This window comes from Mesoplodon densirostris, chromosome 4, assembly GCF_025265405.1.
Source record: "Mesoplodon densirostris isolate mMesDen1 chromosome 4, mMesDen1 primary haplotype, whole genome shotgun sequence".
NCBI lineage: Eukaryota > Metazoa > Chordata > Mammalia > Artiodactyla > Ziphiidae > Mesoplodon > Mesoplodon densirostris.
In genome coordinates this window covers 117,055,126-117,079,333 of record NC_082664.1, presented here as the reverse complement: position 1 = coordinate 117,079,333, position 24,208 = coordinate 117,055,126, and the positions used below count along the sequence as shown (strand labels likewise).

Here is a 24,208-nt window from a genome sequence, read left to right as displayed (position 1 = left end):
TTACTATTTGCATGGAATATTTTTGCTCCTTATTTTCTGTGTTAGTGTCTTCTTTTGTGTTTTGTTTTATAGTGAAACATTTAAATTCTTTTTTCCTTTTGTGTGTATTCTATAGCTATTTCTTTGTGGTTACCATGGGGATTCCATTTAACATCATGAAGTAATGACACTAATTTGAATTTACAGCAGCTTAACTTCAATAGTGCATAAAAACTTTGCTCTTATATAACTTCGCCCTCACTCCCTTTCAACTCTGTCACAAGATTACATCTTTAAGCATTGTGTCTAAAAACATAAACCAACTAAAAACGTAAACCAATAACTATATTTTTATATGTTAGTTCCTAAATTGTGTGGAAAACAAAGAGAGTTACAAATCAAAGTTATAATACTAGCTTCTATAATTCTTCATGTATACCTTTACTGGAGAGCTTTACTTCTTCATATGGTTTCCTGTTCCTATCCTTTGTCCTTTCATTTCAACTTGAAGAATTTCCTTTAGCATTTCTTGCAGGGAAGGTCCAGTTGTATCAGTGTCCGGTAATGTTTTAATTTCTCCCTCATTTTTAAAGGACAGTTTTTCCAGATAGGAGATTTTAGGTTGACAGTTTTTTCAAGAAATCTGATAATCTTATTGAAGATCCCTTTTATATGATGTTTCTTCATTCTTGCGGCTTTCACGATTCTTTCTCTTTGTATAGCTTAATTATACAGATTTTCCTTCACTTACAATGGGGTTGTATCTTGATAAACCCATGGTAAGTTGAAAATATAAGTTGAAAATGCATTTTATATACCTAACCTACTGAACATCATAGCAAGCCTATCCTATCTTAAATGTGCTGTGAACAATTACGTTAGCCTGTAGCTGGTCAAAATCATCTAATACAAAGCCTATTTTAAAGTGATGTAATTTACTGAATACTGTACTGAAAAACAGAATAGTTGTACGTGTATTAGATGTTTACTCATGATCATGCGGCTGACTGGGAGCTGCAGCTCTCTGCCACTGCTAGGCATCATAAGTGCATATCTTACTGCATACTGCTAGCCTGGGAAAAGATCAGAATTCAAAATTTAAAGTAAGTATGGTTTCTACTGAATGCATATCATCTTTACACCATTGTAAAGTTGAAAAAATCCTAAGTCAAATTGTCCTAGGTCAAGGACCGTCTATAATGTATCTTGGTGTCTCTTTTGACTTTACCCTATTAGGAGTTTGTTGAGCCTCCTGATATGTACATCCACGTCTTGCATCAAATTTGGCAAGCTTTTTTGTCATTATTTCCTCAAATAAACTTTATGTAGCTTTCTCTTTTCCTTCTGGGACTCCTGTAATGTTTCTTCTTCCATTTGATGGTATCTTACAAATCCCTTAGATTGTTTACTTTGTTTTTAGACACAATTACTTCAACTGTCCTGTCTTCAACTTGCTGATGAGTTCTTTTGCTTGCTCAAATCTGCTGTTCAACCCCTCCAGTGAAAATTTTATTGTAACTTTCTGCTCCAAAATTTCTTTGGTTCCTTTTTATAATTTCTCTCCACTGGTATTCTCATTTTATTCATCACTTTCTTGATTTCCTTTAGTTCTTTGAGCATATTTAAAGGTCTTTTTCTAGTAAGGTCAATGTGTGGGCCAGGCCAGTTTCTGTTCCATTGAATAGGCCTCATTTCCCTGTTTCTCTGTATGCCTTACAGGTTTTTTGTTGTTGAAAATTGGGCATTTCACTATTACAGTACTGTAATTCTGGATATAACATTCTCTTCTATTCCCAGTGTTTACCAGTTGTTGCTGACTGCTGAACGCTGTTGTTCATTTGTTTTTGAGACTTTTCCAAGCTACTTTTACAAAGACTATCGCTTGTGTGTGATCACTGAAGCCTCTGTTCCTATTATCTCATGTTCAGCTGTTTTCAGAGATTTCCTTGAATGCCAGTTCTCCTTTTTGCATTTCACCTGTGTGCTAAGGCACTCCTGCAGCTCTTAGCTAGGCCTGCTTCTATCCTAGGGATCAGACCAAGATGAAAACCTAAGGCTCTCTTAAATCTTTTCTGAGCATGTTTTGCCTGTGCATTCATTTGGCATTCTATATCTTCCCCTGGGTACAACTGCTTTTGAATGCCCAGTTTCTCAAAAATCTCACCCCAGCTTCTCCTCTAGGCCTTACACAGCCTGTTTAATGTCTTCACCCATATCCAGGTGCCTGTGATTCTGCAGTCATTTTGCAGCTTTCACAAGCAGTGCCTACTCTTTCTTGCCTGATTTCCAAGTTATGCAAAACAGTGATGAGCACCTTGAGTCAGTCCTACTAATCCCCCCAACAGATTAGAAAACACAAACAGTGATTTGCAAATAAAGTCTATTCTTCCTCTTCTGGTTTGAGGGAGGGAACTGGAAACCAGGCTTCTGTCATTTTAAGAATAAGAGCACCACTGCATGGGAGGCAAGGGTGAGTAAAAAATCACAAAACTTTCCTACCATTTTGAGGATGGGTTTTCTTCACTGGGCACTGTGTTAGTTGCTGTAAACCTTTGTTTTCCAGAGCGCCAACAAATTTGGTTCACACAGTTGCTGCTTTTTTCCTTTCCTCCTCAATGTTTCTGTGGAGGAACAAAAGCTCGGAGTGCTGTAGTTCACAATTTTGCTAGTGTCACTCAGGTCAATTCTGTTTATTCCTATCTGTAATTCTAGTATACTGACTAGGCCTTGAACAGAGTTATGTTTTAGATACATGTATGGTGACTGAATTTTTGTTAGATGTGGAGGTACTGTGTAAATGTTAAGAAAATGGTCTCAATTATCTTCACTGATTTACATTTAAAATTAATGAATATATGTATTTTTTCCAATTTCTTGTAATTATCAATCTTGCCTTTTTTACTGGCTGTGATGTCTCTAGAGAAGAGTAACTTTTACAAAAAGTATGAAATGAAATGCTCCATACACTCTTAGTACCAAGACATTAAATGAAGTTTATTGGCCTCTGCCAATGTTTCCTACTTTAGAGTAGCATATATTCTTCTACTCTGTCCCCATCATGGCATAAGGCAGAAATGAAACAAAAATAACATGTCTTGTAAATATGTGACTATTTTTCTCTACACAGGCTAATGTTAAAAAAAACTTTCTGGTAACATTCATTTACATAGCACAGGTATTAGTTTTGTTTATTTAACAAGGATGTTATTACTAATACTATGTTTTGTTATTTTAGGATTTTCATTAAGCAGACTCATTCCCTTTCTACAAATGAAAACCAAGTCAGTCATCTAAAAATCTCAATTTCAAATCAAGAGGATTTAGTCTTCTGTTTTCATTAAAATGGAACTTATGGTGGTGCTCAAATGGGTTAGACTGGGCACAAAATGACGGAAGTAGATTTTTTTCTCAAAAATTTCTGCAGAATGCCTAGGAAATTCTCAGATTTGTAAAAGTTTATTTTACATTCTTTGCATGTTCGTTGTGTTAAATTTGTAATATAAATTAGTGGCAAAACTCTTGCTGTTTGGCTTCTCTTACTAGGTTGAAAAGTTGTTTTATTTACCAATGATGCAGGTTTAAGCAAAGTTGAGAATTAATTACAGAAGTGAACTGGCCTTCTGGACCCCCTTCATTACTCTAGGTCACAGACTATTAATTATAACAATGTGTAGGGTGTCTGTTTTGAGATCTTAATTCCAAGCTTCCTTATTCTTTCTTATATTGCTACATGGCTTTTCAAGGAGTTTATTCCTTTGAAGCAGCCTTTAACAAGGCAAATTGTAGCTGCAGAAAGATTCTGCTTTGAAAGCACATTAAGGAAATCAGTATTTTTTTTTTTTTTTTTTTTTTTTTTGCGGTATGCGGGCCTCTCACTGTTGTGGCCTCCCCCGTTGCGGAGCACAGGCTCTGGACACGCAGGCTCCGGACGCGCAGGCTCAGCGGCCATGGCTCACGGGCCCAGCCGCTCCGCGGCATATGGGATCCTCCCAGACCGGGGCACGAACCCGTATCCCCTGCATCGGCAGGCGGACTCTCAACCACTTGCGCCACCAGGGAGGCCCGGAAATCAGTATTTTTTAAACACCTTGATTAAACTATCCTATCCTTGTCACTTGATAGAAGTCAGCTCAGTATTGTAAAGAAAACAGTAAGGGTACATCTTCTCTTTTTGTGCTCATGTCAATTTTTTCATGTGAACATTTTTCCAGTTTCACAAATGACTACAACAGTTGCCATTTCTAGGAATTCAGTATGTTTTTAGCTGAAACAGTAACTTTTTCTTTAATGCTTGCTTTTAAGACAAGCCTTTCAAAACCATAATAAATTGTTTTAACTTTGGTTAAATTATCATCCCCCCCACTTCCAAAGAAATGTCAAAGCCTCTGAGAGGCAGGGCCAGTAACTTTTGTTTTCATCAGTACTACTCCTTCAATTGGTTCAACTTCTTCCCTTTCTATTTTGCACCAGGGTTACAATCTTGTGGCCAAATGAATTTATTGTTCCTAACAAGCTCCAAAGTCTCAGCTATAAAAAGGAGCCATATATTAACCTCGAATATTGTATGAAATGACCTTGCAGCAGACTCTCCTTTGAGAAGTAATAAAACATTTTATGTATTAATTTGAAAAAAATAAAACAGTTCATTCAATCAGGTACATTTTGTTCATATTTCCATTTTCAAAATCTTTTTTCCTCTACTGTTCAGTCAACTCTGGTTAATATCAAGGACAAAGAAAATTTACAAAGTATTTTCCTTATATGCTATGTAAGCATAAACAAGGACTTGAATTTTGAGATATTGTCTACTTGATAATGGGTACCAATGTCAAATAACAGAAGAGTTAATAAATAAAAACAGCTAAATATTAATATTCACAGATTAAAAGTTCTATGGCAATCAAACTTTTCTTTGGACTTTCTTCAGGAACTAAGATTGAGTATAACCATAAATTAAAGAAACTTTTAAGTATTTTTATCATTCATATAAATAAACAGCAAGAAAAAATGTTTTGAAGTAAAAACTGGTTTACAAAAAGTGATTAAAAATAGAAAAGCAGGAATGTTAATATATTTGATTTCACTTACCTTGCAAGTTTTCTTCTATCCCGTTAGAACCACTATTACAAAAGTGCCATATATTATATCATACTGTATTAGAATATGCTAATACAGATATCCTGTAACAAAGACCTGGAAAAAAACAAGTGCCTTAGGCAAGAATGATGTTAATTTCTGTCTTGTAAAACACTCTGGAGATAGGCAGTCCAAATCAGTAATGGTAGCACTTCAACAAAACGGTATGGCAACCTAGGATCGTTCTGTGTGGTTCTCTTCCACAATAGAGCATTGCCTCTTCTGTAGAGTCTAAGATGGCTCACAGTCATATCCACTTTTAAGCAAAAGGATCGAAAAAAGGCAAAAAAAAAAAAAAACGGTCACACTGTTTTAAAGGACACATTATCATTTCCCTCACATTTCACCAGCCAGAACAGTCATACTTGCAAGGGACACAAGGATGTAGTCTTTATTCTGGTGTGCATGTGCCTAGCTGAAAATCAAAGGTTTTATGACTATGTGAAAAGGAAAGAATGGATATTGGGGGGAAACTGGTGTTCTCTAAACAGATTTCATTTTGATATTTACATAATGAGAAATTTAAACCTGAAACAACATTTTACTGGAAATATGCCAGGATTTGCTAGCTAACAAATACCATTATTCTGGGTTTTCTTTTCTAAAGGATTCCTTCATTCACTCACTAAAAGCAATGAAGTACACAGCTGAGTTTCCAAGGTACGTTTTATTGGTATAAAACCAAAATAAGGTGATGTAATTGTCTCATCTGCCAATTAGTTACACAGAAGTAGGTGAAAAGAAGAATTTTCTGTTGCAATTTCTTTATTGAGGGAAAAGGAAAATTTTTTTCCTTATAAGGTAATAAAATACTGATTAGTCTTGGCAATTTATTTGACTAAGCAACTTTAGAGTACTAAAAAATAGTTCTTTAACATTTATCAAATAAGTAAAAAGTCAGTAATTTGTTACAGCTTCTGAAAAAAATGGTAAAATTGTAAAGCAGAGAAAAATTTCCCAAGCCATCTCTGTATTTTTCTCCTTTATTAAGGGAGAAAAATATCTTCATGATTCTGCTGAAAGATCATCTAACATTGCAGAGGTAGTCATGGAATGTCTTAAATCGCCTTTCTGTTGGTGACTCCTTTTTTAGTCTTCCTATGCAGAAGACTATTTAAAGTCCTGTCACACAGCAGCTACATAATCTGGTAGGTACAGTATAGCCATAATTGGTTCACTTGTGCCTGATGCAAAAGCTCTCAACTCCCAGTCTTGCATGACATTATTTACAAACTTGTTCTTCATCTAATACATTAAAAACTATCAAATAATCTTTAGAGTGTCAAAGCTACAAAGCAGATATATATAAAGTTTTTTATTTGTAATATACATATCCCAAGTTTCCATTTTCTGGAAAAGGCAGAGCCTGAAAGTTATACATTGTGAAAGCCACTTTACAGGTGGCACTTTATTTAGATGACCCAAGATGAATTAGTGCCATTATTGTTGTATAGCTGTGAAATAGATCATCATCCTTTACCTCATTACATTTCTTCAGTATAAAGTTTCCAGTGACTATGCGATCACATCCAATTTCTCCATGTCCAAAGAAGCCAAATAAAGGAACACTAGGAAAAAACTTTCTAAATACATGAGCCTCCACATTCTCCTTGGCTCCATAATACTGAAAGCCCCTGCCAACACACGCAAACATGAAGCCAATGGTATTCTGCTCTGGAATGTTGGCTGCTTTGAGGCGCTGCATCGCAGCCTCAGCAGTCTTCTCGTCATTGACATCCTCATTGAGAAGCACTGTGGCACTCTGGATACGGTGTCCGCTAAATGATAGTCCAACCACACCGGTGGCATTAATATCCAGAGGGTTCCTAGAAAATTAAATTAGAAAAGTGGCAATATATCATGAAACACCATTCAAATTTACAGTATAAAAGAAAAATCCTCCTGATTCACTGGTTGGGAAGTGCTGCCTTAGTCTACAGTTAGTCTGAGGCTCTCTCTCCCTGATCAGAGGACTGTAATAAGGGTTAAAAATTAAACTACTGAAATTAATATATTAAAAGAATGCAGAAGACAGATCTACGGAGAAGAAAGCAACCATTTCCTCAGTCACAGATACAAAGGGGCAAATGCATCACCTCCACAAAGATTTCTAAAATTCAACCTGAGTTTTAGAAGGGTACAGAGTATTCTTACCTTTCTCACTTCCCTGAAAAAGGAATCTTACAATTTTATTCATATATACTATGATATGTATTAAAGCTTTTGGTATTATTTACCTCTTTGGTATCTTTTCTCCCCTACCTCAGCTGTCAAATTCTAAAAGAGGTGTATTAAATATTCAATCATGGAGAATAATTTTATTAAGAACCCATAATTACAGAAGTTTTAAGCTCTATGCTGTTTGGTCCATAAAGGAATAGATTATATTGCTGTGTCTTATTTATCGCTTTGACCTGATAATTTAGCTTAATCTGAAGGTAAAATCATACATTTTCTTTTTGTTTCTATTTGCCTGGTATTTTTTTAATGAAATATTTTATAGTTACTAAAGAAAATAAAAATAAAATGCCAATAAAGTTGTAAAGCATAATACAGTGAACACCCATTGGGGGAAAACCAAGTAAGTACCTTACATTTCTAACATTTCTATCAGGTTTACCAACATCTGAGTCTACGAAATGGGCAGGACTCACTGGGTTAACAAGAAACTAAGACTTAAAAAGCTTAAGCACTAAGCGACTTAAGGCTAACTAGTGGCAAAAACAGTTTCTGAGGGGCAGAATCCATCTTCTGAAGTCTGCTGCTGTTCCTTTAACCTTATTACATTTTCTCTCTGGTATACAACTGCAACAAGAGTCTCCTGCCTAAAAAGAATTATTCACCTTTTTTTGGAGGGAGCAGGGCTCCTATCTGGACACCATTAACATGGAGCATTGATTTACTCAATGGCTTCCCTTACTCCATGACACAGTGTAAAGACCATGTTAAAATTAATGTGTCATGTAAGAGGTAATGATTGTTGAGGGTATATTACCCATATTAGGTATAAAGAGTAGATTATATACAGACAGCCATGCTAACAGGCTAGCACCTCAGATGTTATATGTCTGAGTGAGTTGCATTTCAAAAATCAACTATGTTAGATCGTCATTGCCCTATCTGTATATAATTTCAAAGTAAAAGCAAAGACAATAAGGAAAATTAGGCAAAAGGAGAAATAACCCACAGATAGCTAACAAGAATCAGGTATACTTATGCATGAAATCCAGTGCTTAGAGTTCAGTGCAGTTGGCTTTCCTCCCTTCTTCCTCAGGTTCCAGGGAACTCAACTTAGCTACCTGCTTTCCCTGATCCATCAGTGCTGACTACCAGGAGGGAGATGATGACTGGGATGATTTAAGCTGCTCCTAATGATACTGATCTCTAACAGTGTGTCTCCATGTCACCACTCTAGGATCCAAATACTAAACACAAATATAGAGAGAAACAAATAATAGTGCTTGCAGGAAACATCTGGAGGATGGGGGCAGGGGGGGTCTCATTTTCTTGCTTTTGGAAACAGCTGATATTTATGTCCACTTAATTAGCTCAAACTCAAAATACTACATACTTTCATTGGAAATGGAAAAGTAGTAATGGTTCAAGATAGAAGAGCAAATATTTTTTATCTTTGAAAACAAAAGCCCTAATAATAAAATGAAAGATGCATCATTTTTGGGCTTGAAAAAGCCTTTCAAAAGATCTAGTACAGTATTTCCAATAATGTGTGCCAAGTAATATTGCTATATGTGGAATCTAAAAAAATGGTACAAATGCACTTATGTACAAAACAGAAATAGAGCCACAGATGTAGAAAACAAACTTACGGTTACCAAGGGGGAAGCGGGGTTGGGGGGGGGCGGGGAGGGATAAATTGGGAGATTGGAACTGACACATACACGTTACTATAGATAATAAGGACCTACTGTATAGCACAGGGAACTCTACTCAACATTCTGTAATGACCTATATGGGAAAAGAATCTAAAAAAGAGTAGATATATGTATATGTATAACTGATTCACTTTGCTCTACAGCAGAAACACAACATTCTAAATCAATTATACTCCAATAAAGATGTTAAAAAAAAAAGATCTAGTACAGTATTTCCAAAAATGTGTGCCAAGTAATACCAGTCAGCCTGCAAGATGCTCCATGGACAGAAGGTTTTGTGGCCAAATAGATTTAAGAAGGGCCACAGGTAATAATATTCCCCCTCCCTCTAAAAGATCCGAAGTACTGAGCACAGTATTAGAGGCTCTGAGAAGTTTTACCATAAAGATGTACTGTTGAACCACGCATCTCCTTTAGAGGAGGAAAACAGAACCGGAGAGGAAGTGACATACGTATGAACCATACGAAGTCCCCTACATACGAACAAGTCCCCTACATACGAACAAGTTGCGTTCTGAGAGCATGTTCTTAAGTCCAATTTGTTTGTTAAGTCCAACAAAGTTAGCCGAGGTACCCACCTAACACAATCAGCTATACAGTACCATACTGTAATAGGTTTATAATACTTTTCACACAAATAATACATAAAAAACAAACAAAAAATAAAACATTTCTAATCTTACAGTACAGTACAACAGCTGGCATACAGGGCTGGCATCAAGTGAACAGGCAAGAAGAGTTACTGACTGGAGGAGGGAGAGGAGGTGGGAGATGGTAGAGCTGAAGGATCACCAGCAATAGGAGATGGAGGGCAAGCTGCAACTGCACTCGCGCCTGACGCTGATGCCACAGGTTCTGGTTCCTTGCTGGATTCAATTCTATCTATCTACCGTCTTAAAAAAGTGATATCTGGGTAGTAGCTCTTTCTTTCTCGTCACAGATGACACGGCAGCACTGGATTGCATTCTGAACGGCTGCTACAACCTTTGTGTACCATCCTACGTTCGGGTCCTGTGCCTCGAAAAGTAACAGTGCCTCCTCAAATAAAGAAAATCCCCTTGCCATTTCCTGTGTCGTGAATCTCTTCGGTTCTTCAGTTACTTCTTCTTCCTCTTGTTTCTCTGGGCCCCCAATTCTATCAGGTCTTCATTAGTAAGCTCCTCACGTTGCACAGCAAGGAGTTCAATGAAGTCATCCTCTTGCAGACCTAGCTCCAGCTTCTCGCTGAGGGTCACTAAGTTACTGAAGACCTCTTTGGATTCCTCATCCACTTTCTCAAATCCACAAAAGTCATGAACAAACTGTGGGCAAAGGTTCTTCCAAACCCCATTCATGGTGACGGCCGTAACCTCACACCAAGCAGAGTCAATGTTTTTTATGGCCTTGTACATGTATGGCCTTATAGTCCTTCCAAAATTGTCACAAGGTTGTTGCTGATTTGTCACTTGCCTTTACTGCCTGACGAAAAGTGTGACATAAAAAATATTTCTTGAAAGTCATTATAACTCCCTGGTCCATAGGTTGGATGAGAGACATTGTATTTAGTGGCAGATGCACTACTCTGACGTGCGATGAAAGCCATCTGTGAATGGGTGGGGGGGGGGTGGCCCAGAGCACTGTCAGGCAGCAAAGGAATGCTGAATGGGACGTCCTTCTCCAAGCAGTAGTTCTCTACCTTCAGGATAAAGTGGTAGACAAACCCGTCCTGGAAAATGGCCTTATGTAACCCAGGCTTTGGGGTTACTCTTCCACACAACAGGAAGAGAGCCCCTGTCTATGTTTTTAAGGGCTCTTGGGTTCTCTGAATGATAAACTAAGAGAGGCTTCAGCTTCATATTGCTGGAAACACTACCACCAAACAAGAGTTAGCCTATGCTTTGCTGCTTTAGAGCCTGGCATCAACTTTTCCTCCTTACTGATGTAACTTTGGTCTGGCATCCTCTTCCAGTACAGTCCCATCCACATTAAAAACCTGCTCAGGTAAATATGTGCCTTCATCAATAATTTCTAGAAGCATTTCAGGAAATTCCCAGGCAGCTACCATATCTGCACTCACTACCTCACCACTTACTTTTACATCATGAAGGTTGACTCTAGTCTTGAACCAATGAAGCCAGCCGTGGCTGGCATTAAAAGATGTGCCCTCTGATTCTTTGCCATGTTTCTTCTTCAAGTCTTCATAAAGGCTATTAGCTTTCTCTTGAATCAGCATTAAGCTGAGCGGGACTCGACACTGAGGCTGATCCTGCATCCACACACTGAGAAGCTTCTCCATCTCCTCCATCACTTTTCCACATTTCTTCAATAATATTGTCAACATCACTGGCACAGCAGACTTCACATGTTCTTGTCCTTGTTCTTTAGAATCGTGCCAATGGTTGAATGATTCATGTGATAATAATGAGCGACGTCTACCATCTTTTTGCCTCGTTCCACTCTCTCAGTTCTTTTCGCTTGGCATTTCTTAGCAGTATCAGCTACATCACCGCTGCTTTTATGCTTGCTTCCGGACATCCTCGGCTTTAAATAAAGATACTGTACTACTGTACTCTATACAGTACTGTACAGTACACAAAAGCATAACCACCTGTAGAGGATGCACGCATGTGACAATGTATGCCAGTCACGTGAATTAATTTACATGATTGGACATGCAAACGCACAAAAGTTTTGCAACTTGAAGGTTCGTTATGTAGGGGGCTTACTGTATTGCAGTTACAGAGTACAGAGCTGTCAAGGGAGCTCAGCAGACAATGTTGAAAGTCAATTTTAAGGAGAGTATAAGTCCAACTAAATTCTTAAAGGATAACATACATAAATTTCATTCTTCAAAGATAAGCAGAATTACACTGTGTGAGCCCCCAACCTATGTCTATTGCAAAATGGAATTAACTATTAGCAATTCTTTAAGCATGTTTTTTAAAAACCCCAAGTAATATAAAGCTGAGAACATTTCCCATGATGTGCAGAAGAAATCAGAAGCACATCAGACATACTTTTCAGAGGTCAGCGATGCCAGATTGTCCACCTGGCCTCCAGCCAAGATGACATTCATATCACTGAAAGTGCTGATTACATGCTGCAGATAATTATTGGCTCCCACTTTACAGCAATTATAGCCAAATACAAGGACCACACGAAGCTCAGGGTTATCTAAAAGACCTGCAGAGAAATGAAGAGAAACAATTAAAGACAGCCTTAAAAAGAAATCCTTAAAAAGGAATCCTTCATTTTATTATTTTGCAAAATGAAATGTTACTGCTAATGTCCTATATGCCTAGTTAAGTGCAATTTACTGTTTAAGCTGTCAAGTCCTCCATTTTTTTTTGCAAACTTTAACACTCAAAATCTTCGCTATAATTAATTTTTCATCATTAAGAAAACTAAATGGCTATTTGAAAATAATACAATCAATACTTAACACAAATAAGGAAGCAGCTATGTAACTGAGCAGCACCCTTGGTGGACCTTGGTGCAAGCCATTCCACACAGCCACCACCTGGAATGGAAGGGAACACGGGTTTATGAAGGACAGAGTTAGACGCAGTGGGAATTTAAACATCCAGAGAAAATGGACAGAAACAGCACTAACCACCTGTAGTGGGTTGAATGTGGTCTCCCAAAGACATATCCACACCAAATCCCTGGAAAGAAGAATGTGGCCTAACTTGGAAAAGAAAAAGGGTCTTTGCAGATGTAATTAAATCTTGAGATGAGATCATCTGGTTTATCCATAGGCCCTAAATACTTTACGAGTATCCTTATAAGAGAAATAGAGACAGAAGAGGCAATGTGACCACAGAAGCAGAAACTAGAATGATGCAGCCATAAGGAATGTCGATGGCATCAGAAGGTGGAAGAGACAAGAGATTCACCCCTAGAGCATCCAGAGGGAATGCAGCCGCATCAATACCCTGATTCCAAACTTCTGGCCTTCTGTATTGTGATAGAATAAATGTTGTTTTAAGCCACTAAAGTTTGTGCTAATTTGTTACAGCAGCCTCAGGAAACTAATGCACCATTAAAATACAGGCCTTATCCATATATTCCAGGAAAGGGAGTGGAAGTGAAGGTGGTTTAACCATTGGAAACTCATTCCAAAGCAGGAAAATATTCAGTTCTGCAGCATATGGATGAAAAGCAGCTACCACTAGAGGGCAGCATAGTCTATCAGGAGGCAGGCAGTACTCACGCTCTCCCCTACAAGCTCCCAGGCTTTCACATGTGCCTCTTGCACCTTGTTTATACACTGTCAACTTGAAATTTGCCAAAGAGGTGGCTCTGGGACACAAAGAAGAAAAAAAATCAAACACCTGACCCACATTTGAGTTCCCACTGACTCAGCCACATGACTTCCATCTTCACAGACGTAAGGGTAAATAAAGGTTGCCAGAAATAAGGCTCACTTAAGGAAACGGGGTGGAGTGGAGGTGAATGACCAATTCCTAACACCAAATAATGATTTATCTAGGGAGACTGCCTCTGGTCCATTTCTAATTCTCTATACAGTACACCACTGATTTGGAGAGTAAGAAGGATATTAGTACAAACCAGTACTTTCAAGATACCACATACCCCAAACCATTACTAAAAGGTCTTTTTCTCCACACAGACCAGCCCAGCAAATTTTCAGAGAAATTTTTTTTTTTTTTAAGAATGAATTTTCAGAGTCGGAAGAGGCCTGTGGGATCAACAGTTTATGCTTATTTTACAAAGAAGGGCTGTTAATCCTAGAAAAGTGACTGGCCCAGGACGGCATCTTGGCAGACTCTAGACCCACATCGCCTGACTTCTCAGTTTTAAGTTTTAGAAACCTAAAAACTTCTAAATCTCTCCCTTTCCTGATTTCTACACTCTAGGCCCTCTTTTACAACTGCCTACTAAAATTTTCATCTGAATGTTCTATAGGCACCCTTATTCACCCAACGCACACCGAGTGCTTTCAACATCCTCCTCCAGTGGTCTTGTTCTACAGCGGGACCACACACACACAAATCTAGAAACTAGACTCACTTCCCCCCACCCAACTTAAGAGAACAAATCTGCCTTAGCCCAGGCTGGCTGCCTGACAGAGCAGACAGGTCTGTATCATGTACTAGAAGGAAGGTACAATTCAAACTCCTTGCCACTAAAAATTGAGGCCTAAGATACACGAGCCTGAAAAGACAACTACCCAGCATTCTGAGGGAAATCCTGGCACTGCCTTCAGTCCTGCCTCTGTGGGGAAACAGGAGGGCCCTCTGCTCAGTACCAGTATCTGAGGACTTTCAACTTCAGGAAAGCACGCTAGCCTTATTCTCAGCTCCGATGTTTGTTGGGCAGATGACGTACTCAACCAGCCCAACTATAAAAGGTGCAAGTTCCAGTTCACTGTTCCCTGAAATCCAGCATGAGATCTAAGTCACAGCAGACTGAGTGGCTGAAGAGCACGTGGGCCATCCATTCCTTTGGCAGCTCTAAACATTTTTAGATTTCGCTAAGAGCTCAGTAACCAGACCTCACTGGTTTGGATCCTACAACTGCTTTTATTTTAAGAAGTCATAGTTGGGGTGATGCCACCGGTGTTCATAGAGTGACATGGGGTAAGAAACAGCTTGAAAAACAAGCCATTTATTATAAGGGCATATGGTTCCACTAGAATTTATCTCAGTTCTCAGAAAACTGGGAAGAGTTAATGGTTCTTCTGCCCTAGCTCAGCCAAACCTGTGGCCCACAGCTAGCAAATGATGATGGTCTGTATCTCATGTACTACCCTCCATCCTGGCTGCACTATATTCCTCCTACACATGTCCCTCAACTCAGAATTCCTCCACTGATAGTCTATGTATCTTTGTATGCTGCCTTAAATTCATTTTCAAATAAGGCAGAATATAAATTCATTACAGCTATGCTCAAGCTGGAAGGTTAAAAGGAAAAAAATCAAATCTAGACACCAAGAGCAGCATCAGATTCAGGAAAGCCAGCTATGAAGAATTATTCCAAAGATTGGCCAGGACTGCTTGAAAAGGCTTTAGGTCTGTGTGTTCAGATTTCTGCTCTTTTTAGGGAAGGCTCTCTGAAGACAGTTGTTTTATGGCCTGTTTGAAAGTGACGTAATCTAAATGCATGTAGAAAACCTACGTGAAAGATAATGTCTACTTGAAATGAGAGGCTAATACCATCAACAATTCATAGACAGAAGCTGTGTTCTCTCTTCCTCACAACCTTAGTTTTAGCATCACTTCCTTTCCTGTATCTTTTTATACCCATCTTTTTTACACTAAACATGTATAAATATGAAGTCAGCATGCTAGGACATGACTTTTGGAATCAGACCTGGATCAGAACTCAGGCTCAACCCCTTGTAGCCATCTGACTGAGCAATTTACTAGACTTCTCCAAGTGCAGCTTCCTCCTCTAAAACTGGGGCAGGAGCAAGTCTCAAGAGTGGTTGTGATGATTAAATACGATAATGTCATAAAGAAGCATCCAACCCTGCCCAGTGCCTGGCCCCCAGTAAGGGTTCAATAGAGGAGAGCTATCAAAACATGTTCTGGCTAAACTGAGGGCCCCGACCACGAGTTACACAAGTTATCAAATAATGAAATGACACTCAAGACGCTATTTCCCCTTGAATCAAATGAACCTGAAGTAAACATCATATTTAGAGGGAGAATAAAGAAGCCATGCATCCTATCCTCCAAACCAGCTAGGGGTCACCTGTGCTGCTCTGGCTTTCACGTAGTTGTCATGCTTTTTTGAGACGCGTCTTATCCAAAAATCTCTCTGATATCGTTCAATGAGAAGCCGTGTCACTTTACGTACATGGTAAGGGGTTTAAAAAAAGAGAAGTGCCAAACCAGTCAGCTCCATGAACATGAGCCTACGGCCCGGGGGCTCAGGGGCTGTATCCTGCCAGCACCATAACCTGGGAGCTGGCCCCCACCAGGCCCCTTACAGCTCTCTGCTAGCTCTCTGCTCTCTCTTAGTTCTTTGCTCCTGGAGCTGAGTGAAATCCACCACAAAGGGCAGAAAAGCCTAACAAAACACTGGCACCACCCTCCTTCTAAGTCACCTTCCTGCCTGAGAAGCTGCCCAGCTTTTTCAAGGGCTAGGCAGCCTCTAAAGCAGAACAAGTTCCATCACTTAACTTTTAGCACCATTTTTCTCTGCTTTGCACCTGATCACTGACTGTGGCCCCCTCAAGATTCTCTATGAAGTCTCCAGATAATTTAAAAACTTAATCCCTCAAATTTTTTTTGGACTTTGACTTAACAAATAATTAAAATTTAGTTTTTACACCTCTAAGTTGCTGGCAGAGAAGACCAAAAAGAAGTAAGCAGAAAGGACCTGAACAACAGCCATTAATTACCTGATATTCCTAAATTTGTATCTGTGGTCGAGACCATTCTCCTGAGCTCCAGACCCACATATTCAACTGTCTAATCAATGTCCCCATCTCATATTCAATGTGTCCAACCCAGAACTGATCATCTGACTCCTCTAACCTGCGCCCCCATCTATTCCTTACCTCAGGAGAAGGTACTGCGCACCTGCCCTGGCAGAAACCTCGGTGACAACAATGCCATGGTCCTCATTCTCATCCTGCACGTTTGAACCCATCACCTCACCCTGTGGACTCACGTGGGAACTTCATCTTGAATCCGCCCACATCTCTACAACACCACTGCCATAGCCACAACAGCCCCCGTTCTCCCTGCCTCCTCTCTTGTGTTCCTCCAAAGCCATCACACCACAGCCAGAGGGGCATTTTCCAAACACCCATCGGTTGTGCCACTCCTTAGTTTAGAATCCCGGCTTCCGCTGCCCTTGGGCACATCAAGATCCTCAGTGCCGAGCGGCCCCACCCTGCATCCCAGCTCTACCTCACACCACACCCCTCCTCACACCCACCACTCTCCAGATACGATGGAACTCCTTACATTTCCTATGAGCCGGTGAATCCACAGCACCGAAGTCCTGAAGGTGACTTGCCAGGCCCTTTCTATGTCCTGTCCTTTCATCTATTTTTGTCAGTAAGCTGGAAAGAAGGTACAATACTCCTACGATACTCTTCCTGACTCCACATCTGAGGGACCTCTCCCCACTCTAGTTCACTTCTACCCAGCGCTCTGCCCAAATGTCACTTTCCCAACACCCCAGAGTGGCTTAAGTCCATGATTACGCTTCCTAGCACCTCTTCTACTTGGTAACACTTACACATCTGTGGTATTGTATTCAAAGTTGGCCTGGCCTGCTAGACTGGAAGCTCCAAGAGGCAGGACAGTGTGTCTCCAACAAGCATCTCCAGAGCCCCGCACGTACAGGGACTGGCATATGACATGCACATGAACAATTTTTGAATGAATGGACATTGGCTTTTATGGCACTTAGGGAATAGAGGTATTTTTGCCTTCACTCCTTAAGAATTAAGTGCTAGCCCACATACACACACACGTACACACACACATACATATATATATATATTTTTTCATTCCAGAGACTATTTTTAACACAAGATACCATACAGACTTTAAAACAACCTATGCCTTGTTTAAAAAATGCACCATTTTGGTAAGTTCTTCAAAAAGAATATAACAGAAAGTGCACATGTGTATGTATATATATAAATTTATACGTACCATGACAGTGGGTCCGATTACAACACCCCCTATACACAGGGTCTGGAAAAACTATAATATCACACACGAGGTCCCTGCGCACAGAGGTACTGCCTATTTCACAGGAGGCCAAGCTGCTTTGTTTGCTCACACACCACCTTCTAGTCAGAGCGGCCAAGTCTACAATGCACCGGAAGACAGACCACAGCCCAGGGGCCAAATCCGGTGCCCCTGCTTTTGTATAAAGTTTTATTGGAACAAAGCTGATTTTTTACATACTGTCTATAGCTGCTTCTGCACTCCCAACGGCAGAGTTGAATAGATGCAACTGAGGCTGTATCACTGGCAAAACCTGTAATATTCTCTATCTGGCCTTTACAGAGAAAGTGTGCCGAGCCTGAGGGACACTACCAGGAATGAGGTGCCTTCCACTATCACGGAACATAGATAAGAGTTGCTCCGGGTGTCTGGTTCAGGAGTGCAGGCTGGGCCTCTGTGGAGAAGGCACATCCCACAGCCTCCAACCACTCACTCCCTGCCCACCTCAGAGGCCTCCATCTTCTCATCCACATAAAAGACAATGGTCCAATTTTAGAAGTGAAGAAAATAGTATGGGGAAGAACAGAGATTATCATCTCAATCTAGGCAAAGCCTCAATTTCCAGAGGGCCATGAACAGGATGAAAATGATGCTTTGGGATAAGCCAAAATTGTTCACAGCAAACAGCTTAGGGAAAGGACACCAATAAAAACGCTTCACACAGCAGAAAAACATGGGGCTCTTTTCATTTCAGTTTTCTGATTCCTATACTTATTTAGCACTGTAATGCAAGCAAGGTGTAAAACAAAACTAATAACTATTTTATCATATAATAGATGGTTCCTTCCACTCAAGATTTTGGGTCTTTCTTGTAAATGGACAAAACTAGGCTTCTAGCTTCAAGCAGTGCTACCATAAGGACCTCAATCACGGATTGCCCGAGTTGCTATAGGGCAGAGGGAAGAAGCATGCCCAGGAGGCACCACACTTACTTCTGGACCCAAAAAGACAGCACAGAGGAGGCTTGGCGATATGACCTTTAGCAAAAGCACTGAGTCAAAGGCCAAACAAGCTTCTCTAACAAGTTAACCCCAATCAGTTCATCTGCAGAGGTAGACGCAAGGCCTTAACACTGCTTTGCCTGAATAATTAGTTTGTTGCTTATTATATTAAATTAAGCTTTCTTATCAGAGCTTAGAAACTGAGCTAACCCTTTACCTCTTCAAAATCACCTCATGCATGACCTGTCTACCCCAGCCAAGCTTCCTGCCTGACATATCCTACTAAACCATTGTTTGATATACTCTGCCTTAACTTACACTATTTCTAAAGCTTATCAAGTTCATTACACTTATTCCCGTCTTTCTAATTAGTCAATATTGAACTAACCTGTATCTTCTAATTTTTGAAACAACAAATGTTTATTACTAGCATAAAAGAGAAATAAAACCTTAAACTTTTCAGCTTCAAAAAACAAAATAGGGCAAAATGATAAGAAAATGTTCAAGGGCTTCCCTGGTGGCGCGGTAGTTGGGAATCCACCTGCCAATTCAGGGGACACAGGTTCGAGCCCTGGTCCGGGAAGATCCCACATGCTGCGGAGCAGCTAGCCCGTGAGCTACAACTAATGAGCCTGCGCTCTGGAGTCCGCGAGCCACAACTACTGAAACCCGCGCGCCTGGAGCCGGTGCTCCGCAATGAGAGAGGTCACCGCAATGAGAAGCCTGCGCACAGCAATGAAGAGTAGCCCCTGCTCGCCGCAACTAGAGAAAGCCCACGCGCAGCAACGAAGACCCAACACGGCCAAAAATAATTTTTTTAAAAATAGAAAATGTTCAAAGAGGAAGAAATCCTTCAAAATTCAGAATTAAATACAAGTAAGTTTATTATCAACAGAGTATTTATGGAAAATTCATCTCTGGTTCTCTCAGCCTTTAATTTAAGTAAAATAATTTAAAAAGTAAATCCATTCTACCAAAAAAAATATTGCACTAGCCTCTGTTAATCACTAATTTGAATTATCCACATCTGCAGTAACGTGTACTTAATTCAGACTCTCTCAAAGTAACAAACAAAATCAATCAACAATATGGGCAATTAATGGTAAATAATAACAACTTACCTACTTCAGTGAGTTGATGCCTTTCTAGTATTAATTTCTTTGGATCCATAATAAAATGAAAGGGTTTTATTTTTATTCCTTCAATTTGAGGAAATAACAGAGCAAAACCAGATTCTCCAAATTCTATTTCCTGAGGTGGATTGCTACTTGATCCCATTGGCGTCACTAGGAAAAAAGTTAAACAGTTTTGTGAACAGATTCAATAAAAACAGAAGTTTCATCTGGTGTAAATTACCCAGCCACATCTAGGTAACTTCAGTTTAGGTCACTAACATAATCAATAAGGTAACAGGCCACTATCTGAATAAGAGTTTCTCAGCTTTGAAATTTTTAGAGGTATAAGGTCATGATGCCTAAAATTTACTTTCAAATTGTTCAGAAAGAAATGTTTTCATAAACAAAGACAGAAAAAGCAAATGTTGCAAAATTTTTTACAACAGTGAATCTAGATGAAGGATATATGGGTGTTTATTGTACTATTCTATTATTCTTTCACTTTTTCTATAGGTTTGAAGCATTTCTAAATAAAAAGTTGGGGGGAGGGTAGTAACTACATCTTCACAGCAATTCTACTTGTAAAATTTATCATAGAATATTTGACAATTATATACACTATATATATTGTGTGTATGTAGAACTGAAATACACACACACACACACACATATATATATATATATATATAAAACTGTATTTGGAGATAAGGCCTTTAAATAAAGAGGCAATTAAGGTTAAATGAGGTCACAAGGGTCAGGCCCTAATCCGCTAAGATTGGTGTCCTTTCAAGAAGAGGAAGAAACATCAGAGATGAAGGCATACAGAGAAAAGAGAAAAAGCTATGTGAGGACCCAGCGAGAAAGCAGGTGGCTATATGTAAGCCAAAGAATGAAGCCTCAGAAGAAAGGAAAAATGGCAACACCTTGGACTTCCAGACTCCAGAAATGTGAGAAAATAAATTTCTGTTGTTTAAGCCATCCAGTCTACAGCATTTTGTTATGGCAGCCCTGGCAGACCGATACAAATACTGCAGATTACAAGTTCACTGAAAACTGTATTTTATATAAATATATATATATATATATTTTATGCACACACATATATACATATATCTATACTACATATCTATCTGTATCTATACTCTGTACTACATACCGAAAGTCTGGAAGGTGATGCATAATAAAATTAACAGAGTGCTTAACTCTACTTAAAGCATAAAGTAGCTTAATTTTTTCTTTTTTGCTTTTCTAATTTTTCTTTACTTTTTTTTAAAACAGTAAATGGCTATTACTAGTATAAAAAAGAAACTCTTTAAAAAAAAGTGTTAATAAGCCTTTTAGAAACCAAAGATAGAGCAAAATGGAAAAAAATATTTTCAAAGAGAAAATTTCAGAATCTAATCAAACCCCACATAACATATTCTGAATTTAAAAACATGAAAATAAAATTTCAGAGTTTATTATGAGGCCCTCTTCTACAAAAAATATCAAAACATAAAAGCAATTTTTTTGTCCGTAGCAGGCCTCAAGACAATCTGAATTAAAAGCCAATAGGCTTTTTTATAGAAATTGACAGGAGGCTTCTAAAATATATGTGGAAATGCAAAGGACCTAGATAGCCAGAGCAATTTTTAAAAAGAAGGACATCAAGATCTATGGAAATCAATCTTTAAAAAGAACATCAAGACCTACAGTAATATGACTCTGGCTTAAGGATACACGAATTAAATCCAGAAACAGACCCACAAACATACAGCCAATTATTTTTGACAAAGGTGCTGAGACAATTTAATGAGGAAGAGAAGTCTTCAACAAATGGCATTGGAATACCTAGATAAACATACGAAAAAAATTAACCCTGAACCTACCTTATACCATACACAAAAATTAATTCAAGTTAAGTCAGACTACTCCTCTAGAATTTTAATGAATTACTCATATGCAAAATAACATGAGTCTCAAAAATATTATGTTGTTAAAAATATTTATGTTGAGTGAAAGAGCCAAGATAAAGAGAGTATATAACATGATTCCATTTATATTACATTCAACAACAGGCCAAACTAACCTATGGTCACTGAAATTGGAACTGGGGTTTCCTATGGCAAGTAGGGAATGGCAGGAAGAGGGCATGAGGGAACTTCCTGGGGTGATGGAAACATAATAAATATTGACTAGCATGTCAGTTTCTCACCAGGATATGAATTTGTCAAAACTCATTAAACTGTATACTCAGGATTGTGAATTTCACTGTAAGTAAAGTTTACCTCAATTAAGAAAGAAAATGATCTCTGTATATATAAAAATGAACAAATTCTCAAACTTGAAAATTTTCCAACCTAAAGAAGGAAGATGGATTAGTAGCCAATGGCTATTTTAGAAATAATCACTAACTGTGGCCTAAGAAAAAGGAATCCAATCAACTGTCTTGACGCAAGTTTTTGTGACATATGTGGAACAAAGAAAGTGCTCAGCTGTGGGAACAAGAATCAATAACAAGGGTAAGGAGTAGGTCCAAGAAAACACAAGAGGACAGGTCCCGACTAAAGGGAGTTGGAATGATACTCACTCCCGACATGAAGATCATTAAGAGAACTTAGAAAGATGCCCAACTGCTCTGAAACATGGCAAACATGAGAGGAAGGCTTCAGGTAGACTGCCCACCCCTCACTATGGGGTCATGGAGGCAAGAGTGTTGCCCAGGTTGGCCTGCCCTCTCCTGTCCCTAACCCCCAGCTGAAATTTTAAAGAGGAGAACCTTAGTCATGCTTTGAGGATGCCACAGAGTGCAGGGTGGGGAGGCCTAACCAAATGATGTAAGAAATGAAAGCTATGTTTCTATAGAAGCATTTGTTAATAACTAATAATGGTAAAAACTAGATCACTCATTTAAGGAAAATTCGAAAGTTAAAAGAAAATCAGTCACTGCCGTCATTGTTTTTAATCCAATGAGAAACAAAATTTGTGGTGATGGGGCTGATATAATAGTATAGGGGTGGGAGCTGATAGCAGGAGGGATGAAACAGTCCCCCATCAACCATACATTTACCCTTATTCATCTGTAAACACTTGAAATCCTTTGTAGTACATTGTACAAGACTCCTAAATTCCAATCAAAAGTCTCTCAGTGAAGATTAAAAATGCCATTTATGGAGTGCAACAAGAAATAATAATAGCTAACATTTAGTCATCGCTTATTGCAGATCTCTATTCTAAATGCTGTACAGGTGCTAACTCATTTAATCCTCAAACCCTCTGAAGAAGGTACTATCAATCACCCCCATGTAATAGATGGGGAAACTGAAGCCCCATGAGGTCAGCTAACTCACCCAAAGTCATACCGATACTAAAGTGGTATAGCTGGGATCCCAATCTAGGGATGCGAACCACTGCACCATGACAGCTTTAACAGGATCTCGCTCCCCCCATTAGATACAGAAGTCAAAATAATTAAAACCAGCAAAAATTCACCAGTAGCAAACTTGGAAAAGGAAAGTTCCTGCTATAAACTTCAAACAGTGGCAGCCAAGCAGAGAAGTTTCCTAGTAAGGCCTACTGCAGCTCCTGATCCCAGCCCTACCTCACCCCATCCACCAGAAACAGTTCTGGCTGAACTGACAAAAGTAAGAATGCTTGCTAATACTTTCCAGTTTGTAGAAAGGAAGAACGAGATCTTTGTCCTCTTATGAATGGCTCCTGGAAAGATATGAATTAGATTTGGTTTACATGGACAGCCCTGAGATTTGAAATATTAACCACAATAACCTAAGGAAAATTAATATAAGTGAAATATAATACGATGGTATATATGACCAACTTTATTGTACTTTGGATGGCCAAAAATATAAACATGCTGTTAAGCTACAAATAACCCACCAATCTATAGGACCCCACATTAACGCAAAGCAAGGAAATCAAGTTGGTATTCTCTCACCTACAATCCCTGGGGTCACAATCCCAAGGACTTGGCATTGTTTTGGGAATAGCTTCTCAAGGGCAAGTGCTGCTTCCATAGTAGTTCTTTTCCTGGCTGTAACAACACAGGAAAACTATTCAATGTCATCCATGTAAGGTCAAATTTGATGAGGAAGGGGGAAAAAAGCTAATATTAAATTATTTTACACCAGAACACTTTACAAGGAAGTCTAAAAGCTTTGATTAAAAACAAAATTTTTCTGTTTTTAGCCCTTGTTTTATATGTTAAATTCTAAATCTGACCTTAAACATTGCCAGTTTGCCTTTTTCTACTTGTTCACATACTGCTTTTGCCTCAATGACATCAGCAATAGCAGCTGATTTTCAGATTTACTATTATACACCTTTCTGTTCAGCTGATATTAAAGCATAATGACTTTTCTACCACACTGTCACCTGGATTCAAATCAGACAATGATAATCCACTATTCAAGTCTAACTCTGGGCCTCAGTGTGCCCAACATGGGATA

At 39.0% G+C, this 24,208-nt stretch overlaps 2 protein-coding genes across 4 annotated transcripts in view; one reads left to right on the top strand and one right to left on the bottom strand.

Moving 5' to 3' along the window:
* Positions 1-3,794, top strand: part of NRG4 (neuregulin 4) — a 115,589-nt gene extending 111,795 nt beyond the window's left edge. For all 3 annotated transcript variants that reach the window (XM_060095133.1, XM_060095132.1, XM_060095134.1), the window contains one exon: positions 3,215-3,794. The gene's annotated coding sequence lies outside the window, so the exon portion shown is untranslated. The remainder of the gene's footprint in view (positions 1-3,214) is intronic.
* A 1,973-nt stretch (positions 3,795-5,767) lies between these two features.
* The window catches only part of FBXO22 (F-box protein 22), a 29,309-nt gene continuing 10,868 nt past the window's right edge, over positions 5,768-24,208 (bottom strand). Inside the window, exons 5-8 of the mRNA XM_060096946.1 lie at positions 23,698-23,793; positions 19,770-19,934; positions 12,005-12,170; positions 5,768-6,941 (exon numbers count right to left, since the gene is read on the bottom strand). Coding sequence (XP_059952929.1) covers positions 6,524-6,941; positions 12,005-12,170; positions 19,770-19,934; positions 23,698-23,793 — 845 coding nt within the window. The 3' untranslated portion in view covers positions 5,768-6,523. The remainder of the gene's footprint in view (positions 6,942-12,004; positions 12,171-19,769; positions 19,935-23,697; positions 23,794-24,208) is intronic.